Source organism: Saccoglossus kowalevskii, chromosome 3 (genome assembly GCF_978046115.1).
Source record: "Saccoglossus kowalevskii chromosome 3, keSacKowa6.1, whole genome shotgun sequence".
In the NCBI taxonomy this organism is placed as follows: domain Eukaryota; kingdom Metazoa; phylum Hemichordata; class Enteropneusta; family Harrimaniidae; genus Saccoglossus; species Saccoglossus kowalevskii.
The window spans coordinates 26,666,461-26,688,930 of NC_140643.1; the positions used below are offsets into that span (position 1 = coordinate 26,666,461).

Consider the following 22,470-nt stretch of genomic DNA (forward strand, 5'->3'; position numbering starts at 1 on the left):
ATATTAATCCCAAACTGAAAGGACTACCCCATTGAAGTTTACACTTGCATACAGACAATACAGACTGCAGTAATGTACACACATACTTATTACCTTCTGGCTGAATATTAAATGACAACTAGGGAATGTTATTTTTTTAAGATCCCCTACCAGCATTCAATTTACAGCACCACAAAGTCTTGCATAAAATATTTATCCCTCAATTTTATGAAACTATATGTCAGGTGTTTGTATTGTACACATATCAGCTCAGGTGGATTTGTTGAAAACAAGGAATGCATATTAGTATACGTGCATAATTAACTGCTGATAATTTCATTACCAGACTTCTCTCCCAAATTTGTCTGCACTTTTTGCTTATATTTAAAATATTTCTGGAAATGAACCCTAATTTTGGAGCCAACAGACAAAATTAGAGTCAATTTTCATTTTTTACTCAAAAAATTTGGCTATTTTTGTCCCAATCTTCTGAAGGAAAGTGCAGACTATAAATAGGACTATTGGTGAACTAGTGGTGAAAAGGTTAAAAACAAAGGTAGAATGTCTATCACAGCAGTATTTTGTGAGAAACTGAACTGAATTGACAATTATAATTTACTATAATTGTATGTCTTCCGACTAAGTTGTGGGAGTAATTTAAGTGACTAGTTTGGGAGGAACTTGTTTAAAAGTTACAATAACCACAGTGGAATGAATACACTGGATAAAGTGGCCAATATTCAAAACAATGTGGCACCTTGCATGGTGTCTAGTTTTTTTCTGAAGAGAACTTTACATGTTCCACTATGTGCACCAGTGAATAACACATGTCGAAAAGATTTGGACATGTTTAGTGTAATTTAACATGTACGAGGCGCCACTTTGTCTGCGTTAATAAATGATTGTTGCACTATTTTGATTTAACATAAGCAATACTGTTAGTTGTATAGCAATGTTGTTAGCAAAACAGCAATTTTCATCACAAAATTGCCGAGCAGATTATTCTTGCGGTGAATGTAAATGTAAATACGTTTTTTTTTCATCAAATGGATGAGAAAGTTAAGTACACCATTCAGCAATGAAGCAGTAAAACCATCTTTTAGGAGCATGATGCTTTTACCATCACATTAGAAGAGAGCAACCATGCAGAGACAGCGTGAACATGAAGTGGGATTTCAGTTGTTACTGTTGCTAAATGAAACAAGACCTTTGTGGAAAGATTGCATTAGTGGTTGTATGAAGAGCAGTACTAACATATATGATGTTAGAAAGCATGAATTATTGCATATAGGCATGGGGTGATTAAAAAAATCTAAGAAATTTAAACAAGATCAATGAATAATTTCAAATTTGACCCATATATAAAAGACCAAGAAGCGCAGAGTCTCATAGTCCAGTATTTACATATTGGATTATTGGTATACAGATCTAGCTTCTAGAAATACCAATCATATTATATTTTCTTTATTGGAAGAATAAAACGGCCTGAGAAAAGATTAAATAACGAACCAAAGACCTGACACCATTGAAACCATCTGTGACATCCTTACAAATGTAATTGGCTTTTTTACGTTAGGTTATATACTTTTGCTGGAAGAAGCTCTGCTGTAATCTCAGTCCTGCATCTCAAATCAACTAACATTGAATTACTGTAAAATACTTATTTTTGCTATTTTTGCTGAAGAGATGATTCAGTGAAAATAAAATCTAGCGAACATATCTATATTCTCCTAAGTTTTACACTCAACTCGTCAAAATCAGTGAAAATAAATTCCATACAAAACACCTAAAAGTCTTTTCAGCGGAAATTATTTCCTGCTAAAATAAAGTATTTTACAGTAGTAAATACTAAGAATTTGACTTGCTTTGTTCAAAGATGATCGCTGAACACAGAGCAAAACAATTAAATGTAGTACATGTAAAGCTTCACTTGGTTGATTCATTAAATATTAACTCTTTCTGTAATGACTATACATGAATCTACCTTGGCTTCATTGAGATGTCGTTGTGTTGACGCCAATACTGTGTTCAATTCAGATAATTGCTTCTGCCTTTCTTCAACCTTTCTACTGGCTTCTGCTTTCATGTATTGCTGTGGAGAAGACATACGGACAGATTGTAATATAATAGACAAGGAGATATGAATACAAACTTGAAACACAACAAAAGTACTGAAATGTTTTTTTCTCTAGTTATCATGCACATCTGTTGGAAACATGTACCTTACACGTGTTTTTTTGACAATTTCACATACCAGTGAAGTGGTGAAAAATGAGGAAATGTTTCCTGAACAATGTAAATGAAAATTACTTGAGATAGATATGGTACACTTAGTTGACACGTAAACATACTTTTAAGAAATAGTATTAAAGAAAATGTTAAATGTAAAACATTAATCTTTATATTCTTAGAGTGTAAACAATCTTACAGAAAAACTAAAACAAATTTAAACTACATCTAGCATCATTTTTAATCTTTTTGTTTTTAGTCTAAAAAAACTAAACTATTTTAACCCATCCTCTATTGTGTTACTTATATGCTGTATATTGATCTATGGGAAATGTTACACTTTGTAACAACCACATTATAACTTCAGAATTGCCAATTTATTTAGATATTGACATCCTAAGCTTTGGAAGTTTCTATATTACCTTTTCGTCTTCATAGATATTCTTCATCTCTGCAAATTCCTTGTTTTTATCTTCCAGAATTGTTTTAGTTTCATTCAACGAATCCACAACAAGTGTTTTCTCTGATTTTAATTTATTGTACTGGAGAAAAAAAAAAATAAGTAAAAATCTGTATCCTTTCAATTTTATTCATAAATAAGCATCAGAATAATCTGAAACTGAAACTGTGTAACTGTAATTCTTCAGATTTTATGCAAACTGATCACATCTGTGGATAATTCCAAAGCACAAATATACCAAACTTTTGAGATCAGTAAAACAGATACACACTGAGACAGACTAAACAATGTATTCTATACATGTACCTCTTCTTCCACTTCCTTTTTATATTTGACAGATTCTTCACTCAGTTTCAGTTGTTCTTCTTGCATTCCCTTGAGTTTCTCAGAGTATTCCGCAGTTACCTAACAAACCAGATTCAGGATAGATTCAAAATTTGATTTTGGCATTGCTACCAAATACCACCACAAATTTGATTATTTAGATATCGTTGACAAATATGGGTTTAGTTGGAATCGAATTCTATATCTATGGGTCTACCAGAAGTGGCGCCCTCTAGTAGCCAGTATGACCCTGGGAGATCCTTCTCCAAGTCATGATTGCTCAAAGCCATGCCAGAACCTAGACGTTTCTGTAAGACTGTGTTTTAACCTTTTAACCACCAGACTCTCTCGCCAACATTTTTCTCCACTTTTTTTTTATATTCTTCATTATTTATGCAAATGAATCCTAATTTTGGAGCTAACAGACAACATTTTAGTAAATTTTCAGTTTTTACTCCAAAAATTTGGCTATTTGTGTCCAAATCTTCAGAAAAAAAGTGCAAACTATAAACAGGACTATTTTGCAAATTTGTGAGGAAAAGAGGGAACTGGTGGTGAAAAGGTTAAGTGTTACATTCGTAAGATTGCGGTTTAGACATGACGATATATCATTGTATTATATGCATCTTACCTTCTGTACTTCCTGTTGAAGTTCATCAAAGTGAATGTCTTTTTGTTGTAACGTGTTGTGAGCATTTTTCAAATCTTCTGACAATTTGTTATTTCTTTCCTCCACTAATGCTATTTTCTCCTCTTTCGCCGTATATTTAGTCTCCAGTTCAGAAAACTTTTCACATAATTCTGTAAATTCTGAAGTTTTCTGGAGTATACACAAAGAATTGTATAACAAGACAAGCATTGCTCAAAGAAAAGATCAATTCAACTATACAGCATACATACACGTACATGTACATAAATGTAATACAATATTTGTTCAATGCACTGACAAGATGTTTTATAAGCACAGTGTTTAATCTACCTTTTGATGGTTAATTTGTTCTTCATTGAGTCTACTTTCAGTTTCCGCAAGCTTTGATTGTATCTCTTTAATTTGCTTTTCCAACTCTGTTTTTAACACTGATTTGGCTTCCTCTGTATTGGATACTAGTTTCACCTGGAATTAAATACATCATGATGACCTACTTGAAACATATCATATATCAATTGCCTTTAAAAAATAAAAGCATGTATTTATTGTTGTTTTATTACATGTCAGCAATTGACTCATGTCATATGTTGTGCTGTTTTACTACATGGTAATGTGCTGTTCATCACCCTATGTCACCCTATATTAAAACCTTACGCCATGTGCATTCTTGCTAAAAAATAATAGGCCCCTAGGGCTGGCAGCACATTGGCAAACCATACCCGATATTGCAGACGCAATGTAAATTTAGTACCCCGAGAGCAGTCATATTGAAAAATCAGAGTGACACCCCCCCACCCCCGGGATTATTCGCCTCAAGTACGTGGGACAACATAGTTCTCTGTAACAACTCAGTGCTCTGCAGCAATACTGTGACCTGTAGCAACATGGTTTGCTATGTAGTACTGTAAAATCAGTATCAGAAGCCGCGGTTTCCATTAAAATGGTACAATGCAACAGAGGAGATGCGGATTCTATAACAGCATCTACACATATAAGCAATCATGAATTTTCGGTTCTCAAATGGTTGCGACTTCTACTAAGGACACGGCTTCTAATACAGATTTCACGGTAATAATTCAACAGCATCGATGAAGACAGGTGACACAAAGCCAAGTTTGACTACATCAAATTATTACCTGTTCTTGCAATTCACCTTCCAAGGAAGTTATTCTCAGTTGTTGAACACCAAATTCCTTCTGTAACTCCTTATGACTTTCTTCTAATTTAATCAGATTTTCATTTTTCACATCCAGCTCACCTGTAATCTATTAGTAGGAACAGAAATATAATAATAGTACAATTAAATCTGATATTATGAAGAGAACTCTGATAGTACAATTAAATTTATGAAGAGAACTCTGATAGTACAATTTAATCTGATATTATGAAGAGAACTCTGATAGTACAATTAAATTTATGAAGAGAACTCTGATAGTACAATTTAATCTGATATTATGAAGAGAAATCTGATAGTACAATTAAATTTGATATTATGAAGAGAACTCTGATAGTACAATTAAATTTATGAAGAGAACTCTGATAGTACAATTTAATCTGATATTATGAAGAGAACTCTGATAGTACAATTAAATTTATGAAGAGAACTCTGATAGTACAATTTAATCTGATATTATGAAGAGAAATCTGATAGTACAATTTAATCTGATATTATGAAGAGAAATCTGATAGTACAATTTAATCTGATATTATGAAGAGAAATCTGATAGTACAATTAAATTTATGAAGAGAACTCTGATAGTACAATTTAATCTGATATTATGAAGAGAACTCTGATAGTACAATTAAATTTAAGCATAAGAAGAGAAATCTGATAGTACAATTTAATCTGATATTATGAATAGAACTCTGATAGTACAATTAAATTTATGGAGAACTCTGATAGTACAATTTAATCTGATATTATGAAGAGAACTCTGATAGTACAATTAAATCTGATATTATGAAGAGAAATCTGATAGTACAATTTAATCTGATATTATGAAGAGAAATCTGATAGTACAATTTAATCTGATATTATGAAGAGAACTCTGATAGTACAATTTAATTTGATATTATGAAGAGAAATCTGATAGTACAATTTAATCTGATATTATGAAGAGAAATCTGATAGTACAATTAAATCTGATATTATGAAGAGAACTCTGATAGTACAATTAAATCTGATAGTATGAAAAGAAATCTGACAGTACAATTAAATCTGATATTATGAAGAGAACTCTGACAGTACAATTAAATCTGATAGTATGAAGAGAAATCTGACAGTACAATTAAATCTGACATTATGAAAGCCTGTGGTGGTTTTTATACGAAAACTAAAAGAATCTACCACCAACAATCACCTTCAGGTCCAGAATGCAATATTCTTTTTTACCAACATTATTATTAGCTTAAGAATATTGTGTAAGTTTTGTAAATACTCTCACCTTCTGTAATTGCTGTTCTACTCGAGTCAGTTCAGTTTGTTTATCTTCAACAGCATTCTGTGCAGTTTTTATCTGGTTTTCTAAATCAGATTTTTGGCTAACTTTCTCTGCCTCCGTTGCCATCAAGCATTCAGTCTGAAAGGACAAGTATGTTAATTTAAAAATGAGAAAATACCTTGAAGTGGTGAATTTATTTTTTTATCATGATGCAAGCCTTACCTTCTCCTTAAGTTCTGTTTCAAGGCTTGCAACTTTTTCTTGAGAGGATGAGAGCTTATTCATCTGATCTTTCAGACTGCTGTCTATTTTATTCATCTTGTCTGTTGTTTCAGCAAGTTTAGATTTGGTCTGTAAAAAAAAAAGTGATGTTAAGAATGTGAATTAAAGGCTGCAAGCAGACAGTGACATATGACCTTAAGTCACATGACATTTCCAGCGAATCAAATCAAATACCAGTATCAAATGTTATTGTCTTCATGTAATAGTACTTAAAAATGATTTGTGACTTTTTTTTAACATTATCTGAATATAATTAATTCGATTTACCTCATTTAACTGTTTGTGTACAGCTTCTATCTTTTCACTGTTGTCATATGACAGCTGCTCCAGACTTTGTTCACTGCTGTTCAGTTTCTCTTGAAGTTCAGTCTGAGAAATCATCAAATTACTTCACATTAATTAATGAGTATACTGATTCTTCTTTTAAAATGCTCTTAATGGAATCCATAATAGAGTATAGTTATGATATCTTACAATCACAGCTACCATAATGTAGAAGCATGAATTGGCAGGCATTTCAATCACCATGCCATAAAACATTCAATTATAATTATATCTCTTATAGTGAACTCAGGGGTGAAAAGATATTACCTTTTCTTGTTTTAGTTGGTTGATAGCTGTTTCTACTCCATCACCAGCTTCAATCTATAATATAAAGAAATTATTAAGTAACATAAAAGAAGAGAATGAAAGCACAGCTTTACTAAACCCTGGACTTCATTGACTCTCATGTCACATATGTCAGTCAGAATTACAACTAAATCACATAGTCCACACACAATAATGAAGCATTTCACATGTAGTAATTAACATGCTGATAAAATAACAGTGTGGATTCCCACAATTTCAGAAGCATTTTTTCTCTGTAGGTAGCGATGGATGGATGTTAGGATAATACAGACACAAAAGATCTGAAACTTGATTATTCTACATGTATGCAGTTAAAGTGTAGCAAGTGTTCATATATAGCAACAGTGTTCATATATAGCAACAATGTTCATATATAGCAACAGTGTTCATATATAGCAACAGTGTTCATATATAGCAACAGTGTTCATATATAGCAACAGTGTTCATATATAGCAACAGTGTTCATCTCTTATCTATATACTTGTTACAAGCATTCAAAAGACAAGATAATTATGAGACAAGTTACCAGTAAAATGTAATTATATTTTACTGATTTATTCATTCTTTACATGTGAATTGATTTATCATTATTGTTTTTTCTTTTTTTGTGGTGTTGTAATCAGTAGTATGTGTTTCTTTTTCTCTGTAAAAACATCTCTACCTATGTATTTTTAAATATTGTATGATGAGTCAAGGCCCAGTACTGAATAAAGATTGATTGACTGAGTGTGTCGTCGTGCTCTCAAATGTGGCAAGATATAACAGAATAAAAATCAAACAACTCACCTTTGCAATTAACTCTGTTCTTTCATCTTCTAGCTTCTCAACAGATTCTTTGTATTTCCTAATTGATTCCTGCAATTCTTTCAATTTGCCATCTCTGTAAATAAATCGTACTTTTTGTAAGAAATGATGATAAGAAATGTGAATATAAAGACATTGCCTTTAGCAAAACAACAAAGGTCTGGACAGCCTTGGCAATATATGGCTATGGACAGCCTTGGCAATATGGCTATGGACAGAATTGACAATATGGCTATGGACAGAATTGGCAATATGGCTATGGACAGAATTGACAATATGGCTATGGACAGAATTGACAATATGGCTATGGACAGCTTTGTCAATATGGATATGAACAGAATTGACAATATGGCTATGGACAGAATTGGCAATATGGCTATGGACAGCTTTGTCAATATGGCTATGGACAGCTTTGTCAATATGGCTATGGACAGCTTTGTCAATATGGCTATGGACAGCTTTGTCAATATGGCTATGGACAACCTTGGTAATATAGCTATGGACAGCCTTGGCACTATGGCCATGGACAGAATTGGCAACATGGCTATGGACAGCCTTGGCAATATGGCTATGGACAGCCTTGGCAATATAGCTATGGACAGCCTTGGCAATATGGCTATGGACAGCCTTGGCAATATGGCTATGGACAGCCTTGGCACTATGGCCATGGACAGCCTTGGCACTATGGCCATGGACAGCCTTGGCAATATGGCTATGGACAGAATTGGCAATATGGCTATGGACAGAATTGACAATATGGCTATGGACAGAATTGGCAATACGGCTATGGACAGAATTGGCAATATGGCTATGGACAAAATTGACAATATGGCTATGAACAGAATTGACAATATGGCTATGGACAGCTTTGTCAATATGGCTATGGACAGCTTTGTCAATATGGCTATGGACAGCCTTGGTAATATAGCTATGGACAGCCTTGGCACTATGGCCATGGACAGAATTGGCAACATGGCTATGGACAGCCTTGGCAATATGGCTATGGACAGCCTTGGCAATATAGCTATGGACAGCCTTGGCAATATGGCTATGGACAGCCTTGGCAATATGGCTATGGACAGCCTTGGCACTATGGCCATGGACAGCCTTGGCAATATGGCTATGGACAGAATTGACAATATGGCTATGGACAGAATTGAAAATATGGCTATGGACAGCCTTGGCACTATGGCCATGGACAGCCTTGGCAATATGGCTATGGACAGAATTGGTAATATGGCCATGGACAGAATTGGCAATATGGCTATGGACAGAATTGGCAATATGGCTAATGACAGAATTGGCAATATGGCTATGGACAGAATTGACAATATGGATATGGACAGCCTTGGCAATATGGCTATGGACAGAATTGGCAATATGGCTATGGACAGAATTGATAATATGGATATGGACAGCCTTGGCAATATGGCTATGGACAAAATTGACAATATGGCTATGGACAGAATTGGCAATATGGCTATGGACAGAATTGACAATATGGCTATGGACAGAATTGACAATATGGCTATGGACAGAATTGGCAATATGGCTATGGACAGAATTGACAATATGGCCATGGACAGAAATGACAATACGGCTATGGACAGAATTGGCAATATGGCTATGGACAGAATTGGCAATATGGCTATGGACAGAATTGACAATATGGATATGGACAGAATTGACAATATGGCTATGGACAGAATTGACAATACGGCTATGGACAGAATTGGCAATATGGCTATGGACAAAATTGACAATATGGCTATGAACAGAATTGACAATATGGCTATGGACAGAATTGGCAATATGGCTATGGACAGAATTGGCAATATGGCTATGAACAGAATTGGCAATATGGCTATGAACAGAATTGGCAATATGGCTATGGACAGAATTGGCAATATGGCTATGGACAGAATTGACAATACGGCTATGGACAGAATTGGCAATATGGCTATGGACAGAATTGACAATATGGCTATGGACAGAATTGACAATATGGCTATGGACAGCCTTGACAATATGGCTATGGACAGAATTGACAATATGGCTATGGACAAAATTGGAAATATGGCTATGGACAGAATTGACAATACGGCTATGGACAGAATTGGCAATATGGCTATGGACAAAATTGACAATATGGCTATGGACAGAATTGACAATATGGCTATGGACAGAATTGACAATATGGCTATGGACAGAATTGGCAATATGGCTATGGACAGAATTGACAATACGGCTATGGACAGAATTGACAATATGGCTATGGACAGAATTGACAATATGGCTGTGGACAGAATTGACAATATGGCTATGGACAGAATTGACAATATGGCTATGGACAGAATTGGCAATATGGCTATGGACAAAATTGACAATATGGCTATGGACAGAATTGACAATATGGCTATGGACAGAATTGACAATATGGCTATGGACAGAATTGGCAATATGGCTATGGACAGAATTGACAATACGGCTATGGACAGAATTGACAATATGGCTATGGACAGAATTGACAATATGGCTATGGACAGAATTGACAATACGGCTATGGACAGAATTGACAATATGGCTATGGACAGAATTGACAATATGGCTATGGACAGCCTTGGCAATATGGCTATGGACAGAATTGACAATATGGCTATGGACAGAATAGACAATATGGCTATGGACAGAATTGACAATACGGCTATGGACAGAATTGACAATATGGCTATGGACAGAATTGACAATATGGCTATGGACAGAATTGACAATACGGCTATGGACAGAATTGGCAATATGGCTATGGACAAAATTGACAATATGGCTATGGACAGAATTGACAATATGGCTATGGACAGAATTGACAATATGGCTATGGACAGAATTGGCAATATGGCTATGGACAGAATTGACAATACGGCTATGGACAGAATTGACAATATGGCTATGGACAGAATTGACAATATGGCTGTGGACAGAATTGACAATATGGCTATGGACAGAATTGACAATATGGCTATGGACAGAATTGGCAATATGGCTATGGACAAAATTGACAATATGGCTATGGACAGAATTGACAATATGGCTATGGACAGAATTGACAATATGGCTATGGACAGAATTGGCAATATGGCTATGGACAGAATTGACAATACGGCTATGGACAGAATTGACAATATGGCTATGGACAGAATTGACAATATGGCTATGGACAGAATTGACAATACGGCTATGGACAGAATTGACAATATGGCTATGGACAGAATTGACAATATGGCTATGGACAGCCTTGGCAATATGGCTATGGACAGAATTGACAATATGGCTATGGACAGAATTGACAATATGGCTATGGACAGAATTGGCAATATGGCTATAAACAGAATTGACAATATGGATATGGACAAAATTGACAATATGGCTATGGACAGCCTTGGCAATATGGCTATGGACAGAATTGGCAATATGGCTATGGACAGAATTGGCAATATGGCTATGAACAGAATTGACAATATGGATATGGACAGAATTGGCAATATGGCTATGAACAGAATTGACAATATGGCTATGGACAGAATTGGCAATATGGCTATGGACAGAATTGGCAATATGGCTATGAACAGAATTGACAATATGGATATGGACAGAATTGGCAATATGGCTATGGACAGAATTGACAATATGGCTATGGACAAAATTGACAATATGGCTATGGACAGCCTTGGCAATATGGCTATGGACAGAATTGGCAATATGGCTATGGACAGAATTGGCAATATGGCTATGGACAGAATTGACAATATGGCTATGGACAGAATTGACAATACGGCTATGGACAGAATTGGCAATATGGCTATGGACAAAATTGACAATATGGCTATGGACAGAATTGACAATATGGCTATGGACAGAATTGGCAATATGGCTATGGACAGAATTGACAATATGGCCATGGACAGAAATGACAATACGGCTATGGACAGAATTGGCAATATGGCTATGGACAGAATTGGCAATATGGCTATGGACAGAATTGACAATATGGATATGGACAGAATTGACAATATGGCTATGGACAGAATTAACAATATGGCTATGGACAGAATTGACAATACGGCTATGGACAGAATTGGCAATATGGCTATGGACAAAATTGACAATATGGCTATGAACAGAATTGACAATATGGCTATGGACAGAATTGGTAATATGGCTATGGACAGAATTGGCAATATGGCTATGAACAGAATTGGCAATATGGCTATGGACAAAATTGACAATATGGCTATGGACAGCCTTGGCAATATGGCTATGAACAGAATTGGCAATATGGCTATGGACAGAATTGGCAATATGGCTATGGACAGAATTGACAATACGGCTATGGACAGAATTGGCAATATGGCTATGGACAGAATTGACAATATGGCTATGGACAGAATTGACAATATGGCTATGGACAGCCTTGACAATATGGCTATGGACAGAATTGACAATATGGCTATGGACAAAATTGGAAATATGGCTATGGACAGAATTGACAATACGGCTATGGACAGAATTGGCAATATGGCTATGGACAAAATTGACAATATGGCTATGGACAGAATTGACAATATGGCTATGGACAGAATTGACAATATGGCTATGGACAGAATTGGCAATATGGCTATGGACAGAATTGACAATACGGCTATGGACAGAATTGACAATATGGCTATGGACAGAATTGACAATATGGCTATGGACAGAATTGACAATATGGCTATGGACAGAATTGGCAATATGGCTATGGACAAAATTGACAATATGGCTATGGACAGAATTGACAATATGGCTATGGACAGAATTGACAATATGGCTATGGACAGAATTGGCAATATGGCTATGGACAGAATTGACAATACGGCTATGGACAGAATTGACAATATGGCTATGGACAGAATTGACAATATGGCTATGGACAGAATTGACAATACGGCTATGGACAGAATTGACAATATGGCTATGGACAGAATTGACAATATGGCTATGGACAGCCTTGGCAATATGGCTATGGACAGAATTGACAATATGGCTATGGACAGAATTGGCAATATGGCTATGGACAGAATTGGCAATATGGCTATGAACAGAATTGACAATATGGATATGGACAGAATTGGCAATATGGCTATGGACAGAATTGACAATATGGCTATGGACAAAATTGACAATATGGCTATGGACAGCCTTGGCAATATGGCTATGGACAGAATTGGCAATATGGCTATGGACAGAATTGACAATATGGCTATGGACAGAATTGACAATACGGCTATGGACAGAATTGACAATATGGCTATGGACAGAATTGACAATATGGCTATGGACAGAATTGACAATATGGCTATGGACAGAATTGACAATACGGCTATGGACAGAATTGACAATACGGCTATGAACAGAATTGGCAATATGGCTATGGACAGAATTGACAATATGGCTATGGACAGAATTGACAATATGGCTATGGACAGAATTGACAATATGGCTATGGACAGAATTGGCAATATGGCTATGGACAGAATTGACAATATGGCTATGGACAGAATTGACAATATGGCTATGGACAGAATTCACAATATGGCTATGGACAGAATTGGCAATATGGCTATGGACAGAATTGGCAATATGGCTATGGACAGAATTGACAATATGGCTATGGACAGAATTGACAATATGGCTATGGACAGCCTTGGCAATATGGCTATGGACAGAATTGACAATATGGCTATGGACAGAATTGACAATATGGCTATGGACAGAATTGGCAATATGGCTATGGACAGAATTGACAATATGGCTATGGACAGAATTGACAATATGGCTATGGACAGCCTTGGCAATATGGCTATGGACAAAATTGACAATATGGCTATGGACAGAATTGACAATATGGCTATGGACAGAATTGGCAATATGGCTATGGACAGAATTGACAATATGGCTATGGACAGAATTGACAATACGGCTATGGACAGAATTGGCAATATGTCTATGGACAGAATTGACAATATGGCTATGGACAGAATTGACAATATGGCTATGGACAGAATTGACAATATGGATATGGACAGCCTTGGCAATATGGCTATGAACAGAATTGACAATATGGCTATGGACAGAATTGACAATATGGCTATGAACAGAATTGACAATATGGCTATGGACAGAATTGGCAATATGGCTATGGACAGAATTAACAATATGGCTATGGACAGAATTGGCAATATGGCTATGGACAGAATTGGCAATATGGCTATGGACAGAATTAACAATATGGCTATGGACAGAATTGGCAATATGGCTATGGACAGAATTAACAATATGGCTATGGACAGAATTGACAATATGGCTATGGACAGAATTGACAATATGGCTATGAACAGAATTGACAATATGGCTTTGGACAGAATTGGCAATATGGCTATGGACAGAATTAACAATATGGCTATGGACAGAATTGGCAATATGGCTATGGACAGAATTGGCAATATGGCTATGGACAGAATTAACAATATGGCTATGGACAGAATTGGCAATATGGCTATGGACAGAATTAACAATATGGCTATGGACAGAATTGGCAATATGGCTATGGACAGAATTGGCAATATGGCTATGGACAGAATTAACAATATGGCTATGGACAGAATTGGCAATATGGCTATGGACAGAATTGGCAATATGGCTATGGACAGAATTAACAATATGGCTATGGACAGAATTGGCAATATGGCTATGGACAGAATTGGCAATATGGCTATGGACAGAATTAACAATATGGCTATGGACAGAATTGACAATATGGCTATGGACAGAATTGGCAATATGGCTATGGACAGAATTGACAATATGGCTATGGACAGAATTGACAATATGGCTATGGACAGAATTGGCAATATGGCTATGGACAGAATTGACAATATGGCTATGGACAGAATTGACAATATGGCTAATGACAGAATTGACAATATGGCTATGGACAGAATTGACAATATGGCTATGGACAGAATTGACAATATGGATATGGACAGAATTGACAATATGGCCATGGACAGAATTGACAATATGGCTATGGACAGAATTGACAATATGGCTATGGACAGAATTGGCAATATGGCTATGGACAGCCTTGGCAATATGGCTATGGACAGAATTGACAATATGGCCATGGACAGAATTGACAATATGGCTATGGACAGAATTGACAATATGGCTATGGACAGAATTGACAATATGGCTATGGACAGCCTTGGCAATATGGCTATGGACAAAATTGACAATATGGCTATGGACAGAATTGACAATATGGCTATGGACAGAATTGGCAATATGGCTATGGACAGAATTGACAATATGGCTATGGACAGAATTGACAATACGGCTATGGACAGAATTGGCAATATGGCTATGGACAGCCTTGGCAATATGGCTATGGACAGAATTGACAATATGGCTATGGACAGAATTAACAATATGGCTATGGACAGAATTAACTTTCAAAAGAAATAAGTGGCATCCTTCATGACAAAGATTTATTGGCATATTCATGTAGGCATTCAAGGAAGGATTCCTGAAACTGTATTTGACACAAGATCTTAACCACATTGTAGCAGCAATGTGATTCTTGCCTCAACTGACACCAAAAATACACTACATGGTCATACCTGTTGTCCATTTGTCTGCCTGCCTCCTCAATTTGGTTTTGCTTTTCCCTGAGCTGTACTTTCAATTCATCATTGGTGGAAACTTCTGTTTGATAATGTTGCTGAACATCAGTTAACTGTCTTTGTACATCATTGATGACAGACTCCTTTTCTTGGATATGTGACTGATTCTAAACAGTAAATGAGTAGACAACAATTATACTACCATTTTGTGACATAATCAATATAGATTTAGTAATGATGGGAGGAACGTTTCATTTCAAAACAAATATTATAAATGACATCATCAATTATTTCAATTTTGAATTACTGGGGTAACACTCAATTTGAAGGTTTCACACAGCAACTCTGATCAAAATTATTAACAATTATTGCACATGGTCTTTGGAAATATGTGGAAATATTTTGAATTAAACCTACATGTAAATAGCGACAGTGCAAAAACACAAGTGACCAAGTACAATTATCTAAATGGTTTGGACATGAAATGGAAGAGACAAAACATGCATAGAATCTAGGCTACTATAGGAATGAGGTCACAAAACATGCATAGATTCTAGGCTACTATAGGAATGAGGTCACAAAACATGCATAGAATCTAGGCTACTATAGGCCTGAGGTCACAAAACATGCATAGATTCTAGGCTACTATAGGAATGAGGTCACAAAACATGCATAGATTCTAGGCTACTATAGGAATGAGGTCACAAAACATGCATAGATTCTAGGCTACTATAGGAATGAGGTCACAAAACATGCATAGATTCTAGGCTACTATAGGAATGAGGTCACAAAACATGCATAGATTCTAGGCTACTATAGGAATGAGGTCACAAAACATGCATAGATTCTAGGCTACTATAGGAATGAGGTCACAAAACATGCATAGATTCTAGGCTACCTTAAGATTGGAAGTGACAGAACAAACATAAATTCTAGACAACCTTGGGAATGAAAGTGATAAAACATGCATAGATTCTAGGCTACCTTAAGACTGGAAGTGACAGAACAAACATACCTTGTTAATCTGCAGTTGAAGTGCATTTATTTGTTGTTCTCTTTCATGTAACAAAGATTGTGTTGATTGTTTGGAGTCTCCTAACTGTTTATGTAGTTCATTAACAGATAACTCTTTCTCTGATACTAGTAACTTTAGCTATAATATAAAAAAAAATATCGTGGTGGGTCATTATACATCAAAATAATATGACTTTTGCAATATATTGGCCACTATCACATTTTGAACACAGAGAAAAACAAATTTACTAATAAAAGACAATTCAAATTTTTTAACATAATATAAAATAAATAGACAAAATTGCAAAATACAAATGAGATAATGTAACAAGTCATGACATAGTATTGTGCACAATTATATTGAACCAGATATTGATGTGGAAAACAAGTTTTTTTTAGGAAAGTGAATTTCATTCATTTATTTCTTAATCCTGATATTCAGTACTGAAGGAGAGGAAATACTTGATAATGATGAACAAGGTTTGTGATGGTGCTGAATGACTTGCCTTATCAATCTGTTCCTGGAGTTGAATTATTTGTTGTTTCTTATCTTCTACTTGGTCTTCTGCACTTTTCTTGTACATTCCAATCTCTTTCTCTAAAGTTTCTACACAAGAATCTTTTGCAGTCAACTCCTGTTTAACCTTTTTAAAAATAAAATATGCTATATGACTCCAGTCATTAATTATACAAGCATATCTATGTAACAGTTGTAATTCCAGAGTTTCTATGATATCCAATAAGATCACATACATTTATCGACAAATAATAATAAAGATTACACTACAGAATCTACGGTAAATCTGGACCTGCATGGTGCATACCGTACTAACATGTGGATGGTTACAATCCATAGACGTTCTGCAAAATTAATTCCAATTTAATACAGTTTATACCTGACTGAGCTCCTGTTCCAGGGAAGTACAATGTTGGCTTTGACTTTGTAATTGAATTTGAATTTCATTTACACTGTCAGTAGATTCTAATAAAGACTTCTGTAGGCTGATAGACAAAAAAAGAAAAAGAACATTTGATCATTCATCGATACATGTCAACAAATAGAACACTAATTGTGATCATAACAAAGCATGCAATCTGATTAAATACCACACATCATTATAATACATGTACCGTGTTTTCTCTATTAGACACACATTTTTAATACAAGCACATGTAAACTAAAACTTGCATTTGTTGTATACTTAATAATTAAAATATTATTTTGATTATACATGTAGAAACACATCTGTGACTCACTAGTTTGTGAGGGCATGTGCTACTAACAAAGCAAACACAGTATGTCTTCTACGTTTGTTTAATATCAAAGGCAATACACGATCTACATGTACCGCGGTAAGTCTGGAAACATTATAAAAACAAATTCAACAAAGCACAATAAATAAAATTAAATTGATTGCTGAAAAATTCTATTGTGTTCAAAAATGACATGCACACTTTTGCAGTATGTAAATGTACGTGTTAAATCATTTCACCCTAAATAACTAGCATCAAATTGTCTATATTTACCTTTCAAATTCCTGCATCTTTGGAGCTTGTGATAAAGAATCATTGAGCTGTATTATGGATCCTTCAAGTCTGCAATGTTAATGCAGCAGAATTGAAAAGATTACACAGAATATAAATAGGTTTTACAACCAACCATTCTCCTAAATTTACAGAATTAAAATTACAGAAAACCAATTACCTCAAACTTTTAGGCAATTTGTTATAACCAGTTTGGCATATGGCAGTGTGTAGAACTGACTTACTCTTTGATTTTTTCCACCAATTGTACGTTTTCTTGAACTAGCTTTTCATGTTCTGCTTCTTTTCTTAGTGTTGTCTCATCCATCAATTGTTGCACGGATACCAGTTCCTTTTTCAGAACCAATACATCATCTGCACCAGGTCTGAACAAAAATATAATTTGAAGTCGGAAAGCTGCAGTTTTATAATTAAATGCTCGTCTATTCATTATATCTTGTTTGCTTTCTGTATATAGTGACTGAAGTAACTTTGATAAATAATAAAACAGCATGACTGCACATCCCTCTCTATTTTGCTAAACGATTCAGGCCTAAGTAATAAAAGCACTATCCTTTTAATAAGACAAAACAAGTGAACAGTTCTAATAGGTATATGTTATCAAATTCATAGTTAAAGAGCACCCTCTATAGATAACATTTACAAACAAAGCATGACAGAAATAAGAAAATCGAAGAAAATGATGAAAATGGGGAAAAAAATTGAAAGACTTGCTTCGCTTTATTGGAAAAAAAATCACAGAGCAACTTAAAAACATTTTTAATCAACAAGCACAATTTAATTCAAACTTTCTGCACAATTGAAAAGCAAATGCTGCAAACACACATACATACATAATGAACCGAAGACATACACACTGTAGATCCAGTTCCTGCATAGCAGAGATGCTTTAAATTTATTAATGCTTAACAGTAACATGGCTGCCATATTAAATTAAAAAGGAAGTCTGTTTTGTCCAAACAAAGACTAATTAGCTCAGGAATGAAATGATAAAGTACTAGTAACAGTATTTTGAAATTATTTTAAATTTGTTATTTTTATTGAAAAAGTCAATAGAATTGATTACCCCATACCTTTGCAATAATTCTGATTCCACATCCTTCACTCTGCTTTTGGCGGCATCCAGTTCCTCCTGCGTACCATCCAAAAGAAACTTATTAGTGAATATATTAAATACTCAAATGTTACGAACTGCAGTGTAAACCATTATGTATTGAATTCAAAAAACATTTTAGAAGTGCTGAACTTTTGAAATATCTGCTATGGAACATTCTAAATTTTTTGTTTGACATATGTGACTGATCAATTTTATTTACCGATAATTTTATGCATATAAAATACTGATTAGATCACCTGACTGGTTCTCATTATTTCATTTTTTTCATAAAAATATCAATTGATTAAAGGGTTCATGAGAAACAAATGCCCCAAATTTTCACAATACTTGCGGAAAAGATGGTGGATGAACCCTTTGATTGGGGAACATTATTTTTCCCCTAAGAATCTTTGGCTATACATGCTATTAATGTACAATAATATGACACTCGGTTAGACTATTTTTCCTAAATATCAAGTTGATTGATTATAACACTGATAAGAAACAAATGCATGAAATGTTTGTCAATTTTGCCTAAAATTTAAGATTGTTTTGTTTTTTGGACCAAATAAGTCATGAAAAAGTACATGAGTTCTAGCACATGCCGTAAAAATTCAGATTCTCAGATAAAGGTCAAAAAGCTAAATTTAAAGCTTCTGGTTTAATTTCAATCCGATATGATTGCCAAATGAGTGAACCAGTAGAAAGTCATGTGCACCAGTTCACATTAACCTTTACTAACATAAAAAATTTGAGAATATTTCGTTCAGTGTTTTTTCTCAAACAAGCTAATGAAAAAAAGAGAAAGAAGAAGAAAATCAGAATGACAACGAAAGGGACCCAAGCCCTGCTGGCTTAGACCATTGATAATCCAACATAAAATTAGAGATTAAAGTCAGACAGACTAGTAAATTTCTTACTTTTAATTGTGCATATTTTTCTTCTGTTCCTGCTCTATGACCTTGGTCTTCATCAGACTGTGCTCTCAATCCAACAATTTCAGATGCCTGTGAGATAATAATTTAAGTTCTCATATTCGAAATATCAGAAACACGAATAAGTATATTGAAATTGCATTAGAAAGTTGTATACAGGGATCACAGAACAACACTGGGGTCAAAAGACACTGATTGGTGTAGATAGAAGATTGTAGAAAAGCTGGGGTTAAAACAATAAAAATATAGTTGTTCATATGATAATTTTAGGAATTATACATGACACATTATGCAAATGAGCAGCCTTCATGGTCTGGAGCTATGTTAGTACTATGTCTAACAATGTCAAGGCCCAAGTAATGTGCCTCTGCTAAGCTTAGTTTTTTTTTTTGAGTAACTAATTGACCAACAAATAAAAAAACAAAAGGAGAGAAATCAAATGCAAAGTAAAATGCATCATTAACCAACCACTAAACAGAATTTAAAAATAGTCCACAAGCTTGTATATACGATGTATAGATACTCACAAGTTTTGCTGCTTTTTGCTCCATCATTTCTTTTTGTTGCTTAACAACCTCAAATTCATCCTTCACCTCAGTTAGCTGTTCTCTCAAATGTCTCACATCAGATGTTACTAGCAGGAAAAATCATTATCAGGTTACAGGATGATCACCACTGAATGTTAACACTTAAGATGCAAGGTGTACTGTTTTCTAGTATAGTATACAGCACTGAACGTTAACACTTAAGATGCAAGGTGCACTGTTTTCTAGTACAGTATACAGTACTGAATGTTAACACTTAAGATGCAAGGTGCACTGTTTTCTAGTACAGTACACAGCACTGAATGTTGACACATAAAATGCAAGGTGTACTGTTTTCTAGTACAGTATACAGCACTGAACGTTAACACTTAAGATGCAAGGTGCACTGTTTTCTAGTACAGCATACAGTACTGAATGTTAACACTTAAGATGCAAGGTGTACTGTTTTCTAGTACAGTATACAGCACTGAATGTTAACACTTAAGATGCAAGGTGTACTGTTTTCTAGTACAGTATACAGCACTGAATGTTAACACCTAAGATGCAAGGTGTACTGTTTTCTAGTACAGTACACTGTACTGAATGTTAACACTTAAGATGCAAGGTGCACTGTTTTCTAGTACAGTATACAGTACTGAATGTTGTCACTTAAGATGCAAGGTGCACTGTTTTCTAGTACAGTATACAGCACTGAATGTTAACACTTAAGATGCAAGGTGTACTGTTTTCTAGTAGAGTTTACAGCACTGAATGTTGACACTTACAAATGGCCCGAGCATCTTCTGACTTACTCAACTCTTCTTGAAATAATTGTAGTGGAGAATTATCATCCTGAAAAAACAAAACTTATTATAGTTGTGTTCACAAATGACAATACAATATCTATTCAATAATTTTAGGTCCCTCATTATACAAATTTTACGATATTTAAGCCAGACTTGACTGTACAGGTAACCTATAAACTATTGTGGACCCCCCCCCACCCCCTCTGTATTTACCTTGAAATAGGATGCAATCAAAGTCGCTAACAATGTGTTCCCACTTGGATCCCAGTATTCTTGCCAAGAATGTGACTTTTCACATGTTATTTATTTTCTCTATGACTTTAACGTTCATTTCGGATCAAATGGATGCCATGGTTAATCAGCTAAAGGTTTTGACCAAAATTTAAAAAAAAAAAATATGGAAAAAGTGTGTTTATTTCGGAAAGGGTGCAAAAATTATCTTTGTCACTGAAAATGTTACCTACCTCACTGTTATGTTCTGAAAGTTGAAGCTGCATTCTACTCTCCTGTAATCTATCAACTTCCTTTTTCAGCTCCTCGGAATACCATTTCTCCTCCTGCATGTAGATAAAACAAGTCAAAACAAATTTCTAATTATTTAAAACCTAAAATATGCATCATTAATTTGTTTTTGTAATACATGATATAAAAGAAATAGTAGTGACAATAGAACTACGTTATAGTGTTTATTATTGACATTGAAATTAATAAAATTGCATTAAAGTGTTCACAAGATCTTACAAATAAACATTGTGGCCAAATATCTCTGCTGTCTTGCAGTGTCTTTTTCAAAATAAAGTTAATATTGTTGGGTATAATGAGATATTATCTATTTGCCTTGGTGTCTGTTATCACAATACTCTTGCCATATCCCAACTATGGCAGTTTATTGTTATATGGTTGTTATCATGGAAACTGCAATTGTTATAATTGCGTTATACAAATCTCATAAAATCTGCCAAATTTTCTTACATTTTAAGTATCAACCAATTGAACAGGTAGTTTTGAAGAAGTCAATAGAATCAATTTCCTTA

At 34.8% G+C, this 22,470-nt stretch overlaps 1 protein-coding gene across 1 annotated transcript in view; it reads right to left on the minus strand.

Annotated features, from left to right (window-relative positions):
• LOC100368767 (uncharacterized) overlaps positions 1-22,470 on the minus strand; it is a 32,090-nt gene that overhangs the window by 8,760 nt on the left and 860 nt on the right. Inside the window, exons 2-23 of the mRNA XM_085497416.1 lie at positions 21,901-21,993; positions 21,416-21,482; positions 20,634-20,740; positions 20,092-20,178; positions 19,149-19,207; positions 18,300-18,440; positions 18,058-18,126; positions 17,427-17,532; positions 17,037-17,174; positions 16,532-16,669; positions 15,514-15,683; positions 7,781-7,874; positions 6,956-7,009; positions 6,632-6,733; positions 6,305-6,433; positions 6,086-6,220; positions 4,778-4,906; positions 3,972-4,106; positions 3,624-3,812; positions 2,975-3,073; positions 2,631-2,750; positions 1,964-2,071 (exon numbers count right to left, since the gene is read on the minus strand). Coding sequence (XP_085353542.1) covers positions 1,964-2,071; positions 2,631-2,750; positions 2,975-3,073; positions 3,624-3,812; positions 3,972-4,106; positions 4,778-4,906; positions 6,086-6,220; positions 6,305-6,433; positions 6,632-6,733; positions 6,956-7,009; positions 7,781-7,874; positions 15,514-15,683; positions 16,532-16,669; positions 17,037-17,174; positions 17,427-17,532; positions 18,058-18,126; positions 18,300-18,440; positions 19,149-19,207; positions 20,092-20,178; positions 20,634-20,740; positions 21,416-21,482; positions 21,901-21,993 — 2,469 coding nt within the window. The remainder of the gene's footprint in view (positions 1-1,963; positions 2,072-2,630; positions 2,751-2,974; positions 3,074-3,623; positions 3,813-3,971; positions 4,107-4,777; positions 4,907-6,085; positions 6,221-6,304; positions 6,434-6,631; positions 6,734-6,955; positions 7,010-7,780; positions 7,875-15,513; positions 15,684-16,531; positions 16,670-17,036; positions 17,175-17,426; positions 17,533-18,057; positions 18,127-18,299; positions 18,441-19,148; positions 19,208-20,091; positions 20,179-20,633; positions 20,741-21,415; positions 21,483-21,900; positions 21,994-22,470) is intronic.